This window comes from Carassius gibelio, chromosome B4 (genome assembly GCF_023724105.1).
Source record: "Carassius gibelio isolate Cgi1373 ecotype wild population from Czech Republic chromosome B4, carGib1.2-hapl.c, whole genome shotgun sequence".
NCBI classification, from domain to species: Eukaryota; Metazoa; Chordata; class Actinopteri; order Cypriniformes; family Cyprinidae; genus Carassius; species Carassius gibelio.
In genome coordinates, this window is record NC_068399.1 from 15,657,045 (window position 1) to 15,672,805 (window position 15,761).

The 15,761-nt window shown below is 34.7% G+C and overlaps 2 protein-coding genes and 1 long non-coding RNA gene across 3 annotated transcripts; 2 read left to right on the forward strand and 1 right to left on the reverse strand.

Annotated features, from left to right (window-relative positions):
• Positions 1-1,674: 1,674 nt before the first annotated feature.
• LOC127956663 (ragulator complex protein LAMTOR4) lies at positions 1,675-3,817 on the reverse strand. The gene is made up of 4 exons (XM_052554782.1): positions 3,618-3,817; positions 3,344-3,424; positions 2,803-2,920; positions 1,675-2,511 (listed from the first exon to the last, which is right to left on the reverse strand). Exons 1-4 carry the CDS (start codon positions 3,618-3,620, stop codon positions 2,414-2,416), a joined length of 300 nt encoding a protein of 99 aa, XP_052410742.1. The 5' UTR covers positions 3,621-3,817; the 3' UTR covers positions 1,675-2,413.
• Positions 3,818-3,947: 130 nt separating this feature from the next.
• LOC127956662 (V-type proton ATPase subunit F) lies at positions 3,948-5,398 on the forward strand. Its single transcript, XM_052554781.1, has 2 exons — positions 3,948-4,208; positions 4,536-5,398. The coding sequence occupies exons 1-2, from the start codon at positions 4,051-4,053 to the stop codon at positions 4,735-4,737; spliced, it is 360 nt and encodes a 119-aa protein (XP_052410741.1). The 5' UTR covers positions 3,948-4,050; the 3' UTR covers positions 4,738-5,398.
• Positions 5,399-5,996: 598 nt separating this feature from the next.
• LOC127956664 (uncharacterized) lies at positions 5,997-7,594 on the forward strand. Its single transcript, XR_008153613.1, has 4 exons — positions 5,997-6,149; positions 6,247-6,324; positions 6,410-6,430; positions 7,047-7,594. It is a non-coding gene; the product is annotated as an uncharacterized LOC127956664 (long non-coding RNA).
• Positions 7,595-15,761: the final 8,167 nt, after the last annotated feature.

Below are 15,761 nucleotides of genomic sequence, written 5' to 3' on the forward strand. Positions count from 1 at the left end.
TAATACACGCTCGAAGTTATGTACTCTTGCACAACAATAAAAGTGCATGCTTTTATGGCATAGTATGGTATCTGATATTCGGCTGTGGCATATTAGCCATGTTCAATAGTAGTACTGTTTCTTTAGTAAAATATAAAACCTTGCTTTTTTTGTATCATATTATATAAATATATATATATCCGGCTTTTATGACCCATATAGTGTTTTGGCATTTCCAAAATTTTGGTAGCATAAATAACTCACAGTCATACCACAAACAAATTTTTAATCCGTTGTTTGATTAGTGTATTTTAAACATAAGTTGCTAACATGCCACGGCGTAAATCTACACTAAACCTACCACAAAGATGTACAAGCCTGATAAATGGGACAACAGTTGTAGTCCTTCAATAACAAGAAAAGCGACAACTAATAGGTCTTTCTCTGTTAAGAAATAATAAGATCCCTGATACTAACATTTCTGATCCGCACTCAGCTCTTCACTTTCCTCTTTCACTTCCATATGGGCCTAAAAGGAAATTATGAAATAATCAAAAACCCATTAGGTCTAGCAATTACGTTTTGCTCTTTCCTGTGATTCACAAAGTGCACTACCACACTGTTACTGTAACTGTGTTTCCATAAAAATAATACTGGAATATTTCACATCAGAGTACTCTTAAATTGTGTAAAAAAATAAAATAAATAAATAAATGAAAGAAAACTAAATGAAAATCTGTATCAATTTAAGCAATTTTTTTTCTTTTTTTTTGTGGACAACTTTGGACTCTTGTGTGCCCTATCAAAAACCCATGGCACAGGCAATGTAAACTCTCTAAACTTAAGGAGTGTTGCGTTATAATGTCTGATACTCTCTAGTAAACTGTGCACAGTGGCACTGTTTCGAAAAGCATCTCCCTTTGGTTTTAATCAGCTACATGAGTTTGAGCGGTATAGTAGTGCTAGTGTATGCCTCGGGATTGATCTAAAAAACGATCAAACTATTAACAACAGAGAATTTTTAAAAGTGCTCGAGCATAAATAAGATGCAAATAAATAACACATGAAAATTCCAGACGTGCGTCGCAGTACAGGACATGTTGAAATGCTCTTTGCTGTTTCAACTTCATATTCAGGACTTCATAACCAGTTCCTATTCTAACGCACTATTCTGTATTTTCCATCCCCATTTCTTCTCCTTTGTCACCCATTCCATATATTCTTTTTTTTTTTTCTTTAAAGCTTCATCATATTATTATTCATTTAACCCTGTATTATGTTAAAAAAAAAATGAAAGATGAAGGTTAAGTATTGTATTATATTATGGGTAGACATGGATAAAAGCATAAAGTAACTGTGAAACAATGAGTAAGATTAGGAATTTCCTAAATTATTTTCATAAAACATATAATTCCAGCCTATGAACAGGAGTGACATTTAAATATGCAGTAAAAGTCATTCAGTCAAGATTATGACAGACTAATGCACTTTTGTCAATTCTGTAAAATTTGTAAAAGAAAAACTAATCTTGTTCTACAATATGCTCATCATGATTGGAATAATTTACATGTAATATATATATTATATATAGTTTATGCTAAAAAAAATGACATAGTACTATATTTTATAATTAAAAATGTATTCTATGTAACCACAAATAATTCAATGCTTATTTTCTACAACCAAAAAAGAAAGTAAAATATGCATAGTATTTTATTTAATATATTATTGTTAATGCAATTATTCAAAGATGCGATTTCAAGCCTGTTAATTAAATGCATTTGGAAATAGACTGCAAGATGTATTTAGTGCACTTAAATTTCTGCTTTCACAGATCCCAGGGAAAATAACTTTGTATTACAACACCTTACTAAGACTGGAATATGAAATTTATAATGAAATTCTAACACCCAGTGTAACATTGTTGAAGAAAAACTGCTTCCGTGGCTAATGCATGTGTTTGTATACATAATCTGAGTCTATTATAATTCCTGCATAAAAATAGAATGTGATAAGCAGGTCCTTAAGGTCTTATATTTGTATGAGGAAACCATATGTTAATGGATGTATGGGTTAAATGTAATCGCACACATATATAATGAACCCCAGTAATACCTGAAATGTGACCACTCAAGCATAAATGGGGGCTAAAATATTGACAGCAGTTACTCCTGCATTAAAAGACATAGTAATGATAAATCCCTTAACCAGTCTGTAACATTAGAATCATACAAGAAAAACACATTAACTTACTCTGGTTCAGGTCAAATACACCTGACCCCCCCCAAATCGGTGTAATAAAGTCATTTTACAAAAGAAATTGAGTGTGATTGTGCTAAACATCAGATAGTTGCAATGGCTGGGTCATTTCAATGTGAGGGCACCATTTTGAGCTTGTCATAATAGGTACGATCAGTCCATATTATCCTCTTTACTACACAATAACAGGTTCCCGCTGGTTGTTCTGCCTTTTGACTACAAAAACTTTCTGTCCGGAGATGGTCACAGCATAAACGTAGTCTTCAAACATCACTGTAAACACACAAAAAAAAGAAAAACACAAAATAAGATCACGATATTTACTAAGTGATAGACTTACATAGATTTTTGAAAACAATATTATATATTATACACACACACACACACACACACACTATAGTAAATGACAGTTGAGGGGTAATTGTATAATAAAAATAATGCTAAATGTATAATTTCTTAAATTTCTCTTGTTATTAGGGTGAAACATTCTAAACGAACTCATTCCTGACAGGCTTTAAAAGATTCATCTAGGGGAAAATATGCCCCTAGACATGCGTTTCTTACCTGACATGCGTTTGAAAGGGGGCTCAGCGGTCCCATGCAATCTGAAACGACAAGCGGTTCTGACCATCTGCATGATCACTCCTGCGGTGTGCTCGTCATTCTCCAGCTCTCCTGCGGACTGAGACAGGACGAGATTTATCATCTGTACATCTATCCATCCATTAAGAGTTCAGATGCAAAAGCCTTTAAATGCCGTCTGAGTTAATATAGGCTCCTATATTAAAGTTAAGTTATTTCACTTTAATTGCATAGAAAATGACCTAAACATTGCCATGAGAGTAAAATTACCAAATCTAAACATAAGAGCCTGATTATGATTATTTAAGATGAAAACTTCAGAGGCACTTGGAAGCTTTTACATTTGAACTCATCATACACACGCACACTTGTATTGTATTTTACATGAGTATATTATATTAGAATGAATTGGAATTCGCTCTTCAGAACTCAAGATTCTTTTTCAACACATTTCATCTAATTTTGTCAAGCAGCTGCAATATGATGAACTTTACTGCATATGAAGTGTTTATTAATAACTTACCGCGAGTACACCTTCCTCACTGATAACCAAATACCCAATCTGATCGGGTATTCTCTCTAAGCCTTGGGTCAGAGCGGTGGTCTGCAATTTAACACAAAATAATGCAGGAAATGAACATTAGCAGAACTCATCTGGCTAACGTTTCTTATATATACACTATTTATAATTTGTATCACATTTCCATACACACACCACGTCAAAAACTTTTCATTAAAAGAAACATGAAGCTCGACAAATGCCCCCAAAGTGAAAATTAAATGTAACTTTAACGTACCATTTCTAGGCAGTGCAGCGAATTTTACTCTGACTGTTGTCTTCCTTCACACCCCGGATCACGTGACTGACAAGCAAGCGTCGCGTGTTTATAACGTCAAATCACAAGGTAGATGGATTTTCCTATCACTAATGTTTTTATGCCACAACACGTGATGAAATCCGCTAAATGATTAGAATATGTTTTATAGTTACAGAATTCTGCCAGCATTTAAGTTGTTAACGCAGGATCATTATCACCACATTAACACGAGCAGCACTCACTGACTCCAGATCAGCTGTCTACATAAAGCGCTTACAGTTCAGTTAAAGCGGAAGTTCTGTAGTCACCTGATTAAAGCACATGATCCAGCAGGACGGAAAAACATTTCATCCATTCGGTCTGTCATTATCCATTCGGTCTGTCATTTGTGCAAATATAAGCAAAAGACAAGATGCCTGGACGGGGGAAATTAATCGCCGTTATAGGGGACGAAGACACATGCACCGGATTCCTCCTCGGAGGGATCGGAGAACTCAACAAAAACCGAAAACCCAATTTCTTGGTGGTGGAAAAGGACACTAGCATCGCAGAGATAGAGGAGACCTTCAAGTAAGATACATGATTTGAAACATCTGGATGGTTTAAGAGCATATATAATGATATGATAACGTGTATCACACAGAAATATGTAATGTAAATCTATATATGTCTATCTATACATCCGTCCATCCATCTATCTGTGTGTCTGTCTATCCATTCGTCCGTCCGTCCGTCCGTCCATCCATCCATCCATCCATCTATCCCTAACTTTAGCATTCTGTAGTTTTCATATAATACAATTATGACTGAAAATAGAACTTTGATGAATTTATAATACACACATCATTTTTTTAAACTTGAATTTTAGCATCAGTTATATCTGTTCTTCATTTCCAGGAGTTTCCTGGCTCGCAGTGACATTGGCATCATCCTCATCAACCAGTTCATCGCAGAGATGATCCGTCACGCTATAGATGCCCACATGGAGTCAATCCCGGCCGTTCTGGAGATCCCTTCAAAAGAGCATCCGTATGACGCCTCCAAAGACTCCATCCTGCGACGGGCCAAGGGCATGTTTTCAGCAGAGGACTTCCGATAAGCCCATACCCCCGTGGGGTCACGATCTGGCCTAGGCGGGTGTGAGAGTTAACAAATCTTACGTCTTGATCTCATCCGTCTCACTGAAGCTGGAACCCGTACTATAACGATTAAATAATGATGTGCTGTTAATGTGTTGTTCTGTGAGTTTTGCCATTCCCAAGTTTGAAGAAGAGGAAATTGTTTGTCAGTGCTCCTAATAATAATTGTAATATAATATAATTAATTATATTATATATAAAAAACGGCAAAACATGTATATCTTTTGTTTTACCCCTATAATGTACAACAGACATTATATACCACAAGAAATTAAGTTAAAATAATGAATTATATTGTATTGTCTGTACCTTTAATATTTAAGTTCTTTAATCTCAAAGCTAACAATATTGGACTGCAAAGCCACTGTTCCCCCTTTAAATCAATATCAAATAATTTAAAATGCTAACTGGACATCTTTGGATCTCTCACATCTGTAACTGTAATATGATGTGCTATAAATGTGTAATATGATGTGCTATAAATGCACATTTTGTCATTGTATTGGCTGTCACTGTAAGCACTGCTAAGAGGCTGTGAGATGTGATGTATTAAATGTGCTAACTTATGTCTTCAGAACTGTGACTTGCAGTTTATTAAAATAAATGGAGTCTGACACTTTTCCTTTTGTGTGATGAATAAACTGTCTAATTTTTATTTTACAGTATATTAGTATACAATAAAACAATATTTAAAAAGCCAAAAAGTACATCAACATACTTATAATCAATATTAAAAGATAACAGAAAAGTATATATATATATATATATATATATATATATATATATATATATATATTTAATGATTTTATGCCGCGTGTATTATAAGAAACCAAGGTTAAAAGTTAAAACAAGGTGAAATATATATTGTTTGGCCTGATATACACATTAAGATAATCATGAGAAATAAACTTGTGTCCTATAGTTCCTGGAAATCATATCATCACTGTGTTGTCACACACACGGAAGTCTAACTTAAACCTAAAAACTGATATATCTAAGTTTACTGCTGTTCTAAGAATGACCAAACACTGATGAGAGGAAGTGATTCATCTTTCTGTGGTTTCTTACACGATTACTGTCAGCTCCCACATGTTTTTTCAGAACATAGATAAGGTCACATAACTCTTCTGTCCCTGTCTCATTCAAGGACAAAACCTACCCCGGCTTGTGGGAATCACACACAACTCAGATCCCCAAAAGATTCAAGAGCTTTTGAATGCTCAGGGAGTTGTATATAAGCTGAAATCAGCTCTGATCTGCTTCATTCACATTCACTGTCAGTGCTGGTGAGGAACATCATGTTTCTTGTCTGGACTCTCAGCTTTCTGATCCTCAGCTCCACTCTTGGGTTTCCCATGCTTAATAGCACAAGGTAAGATATTTTCATGCATACCTATGAATGAATGTGTATTTTCCCACACACACACACACACACACAAAAAGTAATGTAAATGTATTCTTTTCAACAGTGTATCTCACATGGAGACTTTTCCTAATGTTACAGAGAGCAACTCCACCGAGTATATTAAGACCAATCTGACGAACAGGTAAAATTTGGAGTCCAACATAATGCTAAAACAATTCTCTCATCTAACCCAAATGTCTTGACTTTTCCTTTATATCTGAAATAAGGATGCAAAAAAGGCCTGTCACGTAAGTCATACATTTATTTATTTGTAAATGATGCATGGATTATATATTATATTATATTATATTATATTATATTATATTATATTATATTATATTATATTATATTATATTATATTATATATTTGTATGTTTTCCTTGTATTTAAAAATAAAGTGTGTTAGTTAAAGGTGTTAAGATTTGCATTTAAAATAATGGAATCATTCTTTACATTGTTAATGTGTTAATTAGTTTATTAATGTATGCTGCCCTTCTGACAGCATAAAGACAAATTGCACAAAGGATGCTTGTTTTGTTCATATTATCACATTGATAATTACAGTAGATTGTGTTTTTGGCCTCGTTAATCTAAAATGCCAGCTTTCATCAATGGCTCTCACACAGAAACAAATCTTAATTGACTAGTGAAATGTGACCATAATGAAGAACAAATAACTTCCTGTCTCGTTATTCCCGTGTCGTTCTCTGCATCACCTTCATTCTTTTTGACACACACCAGATGCGTGACTTGTATTACTGCAAATGGCCTTTAAATCATTTCCTTACTGACAAAAGAACAGAATATTATATTTTAAATTATCATTCAGTATTTCTTGGTGCCTAAAATTCTCTCTCCTTCCAGCCCGCGTTGTTTTCTGTCCACTTGTTCCTTGTTTAACCTGGTGTCCAGGCTACAGGCTATGAGATTGGGGACATGACCAGGGATCCAAAGGGAATTGGCAAGAAGTGAAGCATGATCCAGTGGTGTTTTGACGGACTTTAAGAGGATGTTGCACTAATGCATTACAGTGAAGTTATGTGCTCAGCTATATATTAGGCTTGCTTTAATATTCTGTGAAAACAGGATTTATGCATGTTGTGTATGGGCAAGATACACACAGAATCTTATTCTCTTACAGTAGTGTTGTGATGCTTTTTTTTATTATTTCTGTGAGAATAATTGTAGTGAAATCCTGCTAGTTATTTCTGTCCAGTCTTGCAGACATTTAAAAAACAATTTTTTTGTGAAACCTTGCCCATTATATGGAAAATGGAACAGCATATTATATTGAAATTTTGTATATATTTATTACAAATTATGTGTATAAGTACTCTGGTTTTTGCAGTTGGTTATTGTGTGGTTTGAGTATGCTTTCCTGTGCATTGTGAATTAAAGACCATTTAGATCAATTTTTTGTGTCTTTCGTTTTGGATTGCAAAACCATATGACAAATCCATAAGTGAGAACATATGTGCTTTATGTTTTTTCATGTATGTTTACAGGAAGTTGATTAATTCGTTGTTTAACCTATGGTCTTTCCTTTATTTTCTCAAGGAACATGCCTTTTATTGACATGTTTTTTTTCTTCTTCTAAATATTTTTTATTAATAATGAATTTACACAAAATTTTAACTCAGCTAAGAAAAAAAATAAAGAAAAAAATAAAGAAACTCTTTATTTTTCAGCAGCTTGTGTTTCCAGCAAATTACATAATATGCATGAATATAAACATAAAAAGTAGCTTACACTCATTTCACAGGGGCATATGCAATAATTTCTTATGGTCCATTGAATAAGCATGCAGAAAAGTTATTTAAACCCTTGCCAATAAAGAACGTGATTAAAGAAAGTTTATTTGGATTTTACATGATTAGTTTAAAGTACAGTAACCCACACACCTCTAAGCTAATAATAAAGGGTTGCAGAAGCTAACATACATTCCTCATTGAATCTGTCAAAAATAACTATTAATTATAACTGCATAATGTGCTATAAACACACTTTTTGCCATTGTCATCTGACGTCTGAAAGGTTCATCTTTTCAAAGCTGTTTTCAAATATCAGCTAATGTTTTGATTATGTGAAGTTACATTATGTTGTCCAGTAATCATTGGAGACATACGAGCACTGTTTTTTCTTTTTTTTTTTGAAAAAATCACATCCCAAGTGTACATTCATATATAAAAGGCTATTAAAACTCACACAATGTCATGTATCTACAACCTTGAAACAACTGATAATAGATCAGTTAAGCAAGTTATAGCTTGGTTTCCCACATCTTATTAAGAATAAAAAGAAATAAGTCTGCCTTTGTTGCCCTGTGGACTATTACATTAAATACTATTGAAACTCCAAAAACGCCCTGAAACAACTGACAATAGATAAATGAAGGCAGTTGTGAAGCATGGTTTGACTTATACAGAAAAAGGCTGTCCATGGACATAATGTTCCTTATCAATATAAAAATAAAAAAAGAAACTTTGATGATAGTCCCGTTAAGTAAACTGAAACCAAATATCCACACACACTTCACACAAAAATCAGATGTATTCCCATGATTACTGTTCAACATTGTGACTCTTGGAATTGATTGATTTATTTATTTTCTCTCTATATACTGCAAAACATTGATAAGGTCTCATCAATCATCTCTGTCTGTCTTTTAAATGTTTGTCCCTGTCTTATTCAAGGACAAACCCAACTCCTGCCTGTGGGAACCATACACATGTACAGATGCTTAACATATTTAAAGAGCCTTTGAATCCTCAGAGAATTTCAAAAAAATCGTTTAACCTGCTCTGATCTGCTTGGTTCACATTCACCCTGTTCACTCTGCTGATGATGAACAGCATGTTTCTTGTCTGGAGTCTCAGCTCTCTCATCCTCAGCTACGCTCTTGGGGATCCCATCCTTAATAGCACAAGGTAAGATATTTTCAAGCATATCTGAAATATTGTCCACGAAAAATTACAACATTCTGCTTCACGCTTGTGATGCATTCATTTTCAGCATTGGATCCCATGTAGAGCCTTTTGTCAATGTCACAGAGGGGAACTTCACAGGGTATAATCAGACCAATCAGACAAGGTATATAATATATAAACACGCTTAATGATGATTAAATAAAACAGCATGCATGTTGGCCTCTTTTTTATTTAAATTAAAATTATTTAATTAAATAATTAATTATTAACATTTATTATTTTTTATTTCATTAAATCAGGTAAGAAAAAGTTCTTCATTTATTCATAAAACATTATGAAATCTACTCTTTTCATAAACAGTGTTTCCTCTGTCACTGTTATCATTAAGCTAACATTTATAGTTATTTACTGCTGTTGATCAGAAAAAAGTATGAATTTAGCATATTGATAAATGGCCTTTTTTCATACTGAAACTTTCCTAGATAAATGCTCTTTCTTATCACAAATAACTTGTCTTTTCTGACAGACATGAATTACAAGAAGTCAAAGTCATGTAAGTCATTTCTTTTAAATTTCTTTCAATTGAAATTGCTTTTTGTTTTTTAATAATGCATGTGCTTCTTATGACATGTCAGACAAACCTCAATGCATCCCATGTCATTCTCTTTCTCTATCTACATCTCTTTTTTTGACACACACAAACAACAGTGTCACGTCTCTGTTTATTGCATATTTTAACAGCTTGTTCAATCACAATTCAAACCTTAGCAAATGGCTAAAGCTAGTCTCAGTGAGAGATCCAATGGGAAATGGCAAGAAATAAAAAAAGACGTAAAAGAAAACTTGCATGATCCTGAATGAGATAATCCCAGTGCTTTATATATATATATATATATATATATATATATATATATATATATATATATATAGTTTTGCTGCATTATGAAAACAGGTATGATTTTGTCATGTTGGTATCACAATATTCTCGAATCCTCATTGTACATGTGGTGCTCTGGGCTTTTGGTGATATCTTTATAATAAATAACTTTTCTGTGATGTAAGTGGATTTGTCTTAAAATGTAATGACACGTGTGTCTTGTTTAACAAAAAAACATTTATGGAAAGATTTTTTTACATAGATCACACAACATCACATTCTAAGAACTGTGAATATCACATTCAAAACCCAGCTTTAGTTTACTTGAATTATTTCATACTGAATCATTGGAACAACATTTAATCGAAAAATTTAAACAAAGCATTGTAAGTCTATCTAAAGGATACCAAGTCAAGTATTTGTGTGTCCTATAATTTGTCTATTTGGTTATGTTTTTTGTTATACAGATGTTTTAATAATATAGATTTTTTTTCCCCGTTTGTTTGTTTCTTTTTAGGGAAAGATACTTACCTCGAAGGTGAGAAATTCTAATTTGACATATTTATGAACGAGGTTAACTACATTCACATGAGTAGTAGTTTATTCTAGGAAAAACGATGGCATTCAAATGTAAGTTAATATTTATCTGTACTTCACAGCCTAGGATGTTTTTTGCCTACCTGTGCCACGCTAAATCTGGCTAACGACATGCAGACCGGGGATGAGAAGGCCGGGGACAAAACCAGTGATGCATGGGGGCCTGGGAAAAAATAAGAGATGAAGAGGAGAAAGAGGGTTACTTATTTGATTGTTTTCAGACATGTTTATTTGTAAAATGTCTTTCCTTTGAGCCTTGGTAACTTTTAATATACATTGTATTATTCTAGCAAACATAGAAATATGTTTTCGACACATTGTTAATGTCATATCTCCACACTAATGAAGAATAAAATAATTCTTATTTCCATCCATTGACTCCTAGCTTTCATTTGAAGATACAATATTATTAAAATAATACAAGTATGTTGCCTGTTTTATCATACATAAAAATATGGCTAAAAATAACTGGCAAAAAATTGACCCACTGACCTAATTTAGGTTTCAATAACAACTACGATCCCCCAAGTACCTCAAAATCTAACATAAATACAGTTGATATACTTTCAGAAGTATGTCAGTAACTTATAGTGCATGGCAAGAGAAGAAACTAGACAAAGTGTTCTGAAAAATGTATGAATTAAATCTGTCAGACATAACTAGGCTGCGTACATTCATACATATATCAGTTACTCACTGTAAAACACGTCACTCCCAGTATACAGTGAATAGAAAACGGATTTACTTTGAAACAATCTTCACTTTAGAAATTGCTGGAAACTATCACAAATAAAAACAAGTAAACGGCAAGCAACACACTGAATTGAACACAGAACTAGAAAGACTTAAAACTTAAGACTTTCTTGTAAAACATACTCCAATATCATTTATAGAGAAGGAATGAAAGATTGTGGCAAAATACATTTCTAACTGCAATTGCATGTGATTACCAAAAGAGGGCCCCATAATATTAGTAGCATGTCTGTGCAACTTTGTGAAGGTGTTTTAATGGGCTCATCATGAGAAATTAAGATGTAAAACAATAAACCTAATTTTATTATTGAACACTGCATTAAATACAACGTTATTGGTAGGAGTCAGCATTATGTCTCTTAACTGTGATTTTATATCTCACAAGAGTGATTTAGGCTATACACACACACACACACACACACACACACACACACACACACAGACGTGGCCAGAAGTTTTGGCAGTGACATAAATTTTCTGTTTTGTAAAGTTTTGTTAAAGCTGATGTGGTGTTCATTCACATTGTTTCTTGATTTTTGTGTAGAGTTATCAAATGCATTTAAATTTTTTTTACTAAAAGCTTAATCGGCCAAAAAAATGTACCTTTCAAAAAAAAAAAAAAAAAAAAAAAGTTTTTTGATCCTGACACAAAACGACCTGCTAACATTAATTGACTAATCATATCAGCAACACATGTGAAAGTGTGAATGAGTTCTTGTCACTATCATACTAATTAGATTGTCAGAGCAGACTGGCTGCTATAAAAGGAGAGAAGAAGTGCTTCCAATCATTGTGCTCTTGTTCAGTGTTTACCTCCAAAGAACACATGCAGCCATCATCACTTTGCATCAAAATGGCCTCACATGCAAGGAAATTGGTATAATGAATATTGTACCTGAAAGAACCATTTACTAGATCAACAAGAACTTCAAGGAGACAGGTTTGACTGGAGTGAAGAAGGTGTCAGAGTGTCCAGAAATCGCCAGGACTGACCGTCTGACCTCCGGAGGAGTCAGAATCGTGTCACCAGCAGTGCAGGGCTGGCTCAGGAATGGCAGCAGGTTGGGACGAGAGCATCTGCACACACAGTGAGGCCAAGATTTTTAGACAATGGCCTTGTTGTCAAACAAGCGACTTATCTCCAAGAAAAATGTCGAAATTCAGCAGGAAGTACAGGGATTGGACAGCAGAAGACTGGTGCAAAGTTATTTCCCCTGAAGCTCCCTTCCGACTGTTTGGGACATCTGGAAAATCAATTGTCCGGAGAAGAAAAGGTAAAAACACTACCATGAATCCTGTGCCAACAGGGAAGCATCCTGAGACCATCCATGTTGCTTTTCAACTAAGGGAGTGTTTTTTCTCATAATTCTGCTCAAAAACACTGCCAATAATTAAGAATGGTATCAAAATGTCTTGCAAAAGTGACTTCTACCAATGATCCATGACCAATTTGGTTCTGATCCATGCATTTTCTAGCATGATGGAACACCATATCAAAAAGCAAAAGTGATAAAGAAATGAAGTGAAGATCATTACAATGAAATTTTGGATCCATGGCTAGGCAACTCCCCGGATCTCAATCCCATAGGGAACCTGTAGTCTGTCCTCAAAAGGCAAGTGGACAAGCAGAAGCCCACAAATTGCGATCAACTCTTGAGAACTAATAAGGCAAGAATGGATCGCCAAATGGATTTCCAAAACTTTTGGCCATGACTTATATCAGTCACACAAAAATATGTTGGAGAATGCGCATTTAATCTAACAATGCAATTATAATTTGAGACTTTAATTTTTTAATGACCAGGTTTAGTCATTAATTTCAAAGACACAAGATCCCAGAGCATCACAATGTTTTCGAACTATCATCGGACTCCAGATTTACAAAAAAGAGTGCTGTGGAAGAATGAGTTATGGCTGATTAGTTCCACCCCTTTCCAACCTTCTGAACGGTTCCAATAATTCTGCTGCCACTCACACGCTGAGGACCAGGGAAGAGGACAGCAGATTTACTGTATATTGAGTCTTCAGAAGGGAAAGCCACCATTAGCTGTGATTGCTTTGAGTTAACCAGGGTCTTCATCATCAGATCAACTCAACAATCAAAAGTGAATGTGACACGTCAAGTTGCTTGTAATTATCAGCTTGCTATAAACTAAAGAAAAGGGGCCTCCAATGGTTTATGTGTGTCCCCCGAAGACAAATTTATTCCACGTTCACCTTCGGCAAAGGGTAGCTCCTTTACTGAATGTGGCTAACACACACACACAAATGATATGGATGCTGTACTGCATTCTTGGGAGTCAACCTGATGGTCCTCGGACATTTCTGCAAATAACCGTATTAAAATAATAATAATAAATCGGCCTAAGGTGGTTTCCTGTTCTTAGCTGGTTTGAGATGGTTTAGCTGGTCTCCTAACCTAAGCTCAAGCAGATCGACAAATTTATTTAAGAGGTGTTATACTCCCCAAAGATTATTATTTAGTAATATTATCAGTTTGACTGCATTGACATGGATTAGAAAACTGAATTCAGCTGAATAATGACACTATTGTAGAGCTGCTTAATAGCTAAATTGAATTGGTTTCATAACTGACCAATTTTGCAACATTTATACTGTTACTGAACTGAAATTAATTACAGTGGACTGATTCTACAGCTGAATAACGACACTACAGCTGATAGAGCTGGTTAAAGATGAATTAAACGTGTTTCATTATTCATTCTCTTTACATTGAACTGGACTGAATGAACCAGAGCAGAATTTGAATTTGTCTCAAAGATAATGAAATTTGCATCATTTATTCTGTTTAATACAGTGAAGCTGCTTTAAAACAATCTCTTTTTTATAAAGCGCTATATAAATGAAGGTGATATGACCTGAATCTCAAACTGTCCCGCTCACACAACAGCTTCAAAACAAGGCTAACCAAAAGGCCAGTGTTAATTCCTTTTCTGTCCTCACCATTACTGTGAATATCACCTGACCAATGACTAATATTGCAATATCCATAACACTGGAAAGTCTTATCACAACTGACATGAAACAAGTCCAATTAGCTTTTCCACACCTCCATGTTCCTGGTTTCTAGACTGGTGCTTGCAGGGTACATTTATTTCCAGTAACAGCAAGTGCAGAGCCTAACAAGAACCTAACATTTCATTTTCTCACAGAACGAGTTACTGTTATGCAAACACTTTCTGGTGATATTTAATCTCCTGCATTTTATAGCCTAGAAAACGTTTTGGTCTAATGTGAACAGTTGCAGACATATATTACTTTGGTTTGGATTATTTTCCTCTGTGGCAAGCAGCAGCTTTCCTTGCCTCAGTGAGGTCAGCACAAAGTGGATTAAGACAAAGTGAAGCTCTCATGCTGTGCTACGAAAGTGGACGACTGCCACAAACACGCACCTACTCACACATAATAACCGCTGAATTTTGGAGTCGCACTTCATCGCCAGGCCAATTTCACGTCATTACTAAAAATGCAGATGAAAAGCCTTTTAGCATTTTTGAATCCTGCCATAAGGCTCTCTCGAGAGTGAAAGAAATACGGGTTAAGCGTAACTTTCTAGAAGTTTCTTTCACTCACCCACTCCCACACACAACATTTCCTCTCGATGGTTGTTTTTTCGGTAATCAAGGATTGTTAGTTATAAATGCCTATCACGGCCTCATTGAAATCTCTTATTGGCCATTCACTCAAGTTGCCCAAGTCCTTCCTCTCTTTTTTCAAATATCCCTGGTTGATGGTCCTCATCATTGTCATGTCAACACTATCAGTCCATCCTTCTCCCCTTATCTTCATCATTCAGTTCCTGATGGAGCAGTCAATGTAGGCTGATCATTAGGGGTTATAATGAGTGTGTACCTGTCTGTTCTCACAGTCACTGACCTGCCTCTATCCACTGTGACTCATTGGAGGCCTCTTCATTTTCTAAAGAACAAGCCAGCCTTCTCTACACCCGCACAAGTCCCTGTCATTATTGATGTGTGTTGGATTGTAATTTGTCATTGAGCAGAGGCTTCTTCCAAAGCGACTTATACAACATTTATACCTATTGAGAAGCATGTGGATGAGTGTTGGATAAATCCAGTGATGATGGTTCATATAGCTCATCTCATCTCATTCCACCTCATCTCATCTTCAGTCTCATTTCTTTCTCAAACTCATCTCATTTTAATCTCAAACGCAACTCCATATAATCTCACACCACTTAAACACAATTTCATCTCACCCTTCATCTCAATCAATGTCTTAATGTAGTCCCTGTCAGCATTTATGTCATCTCACCTCATTTTATTTCATCTTATATCATCATCTCATTTTATCTCACACCATTTAAACAGTATCTCATCTCACCCTTCATCTTAAAATGACATTTAGGTTTACTTGACTTATAATTAGAAAAAGTTGAAATAT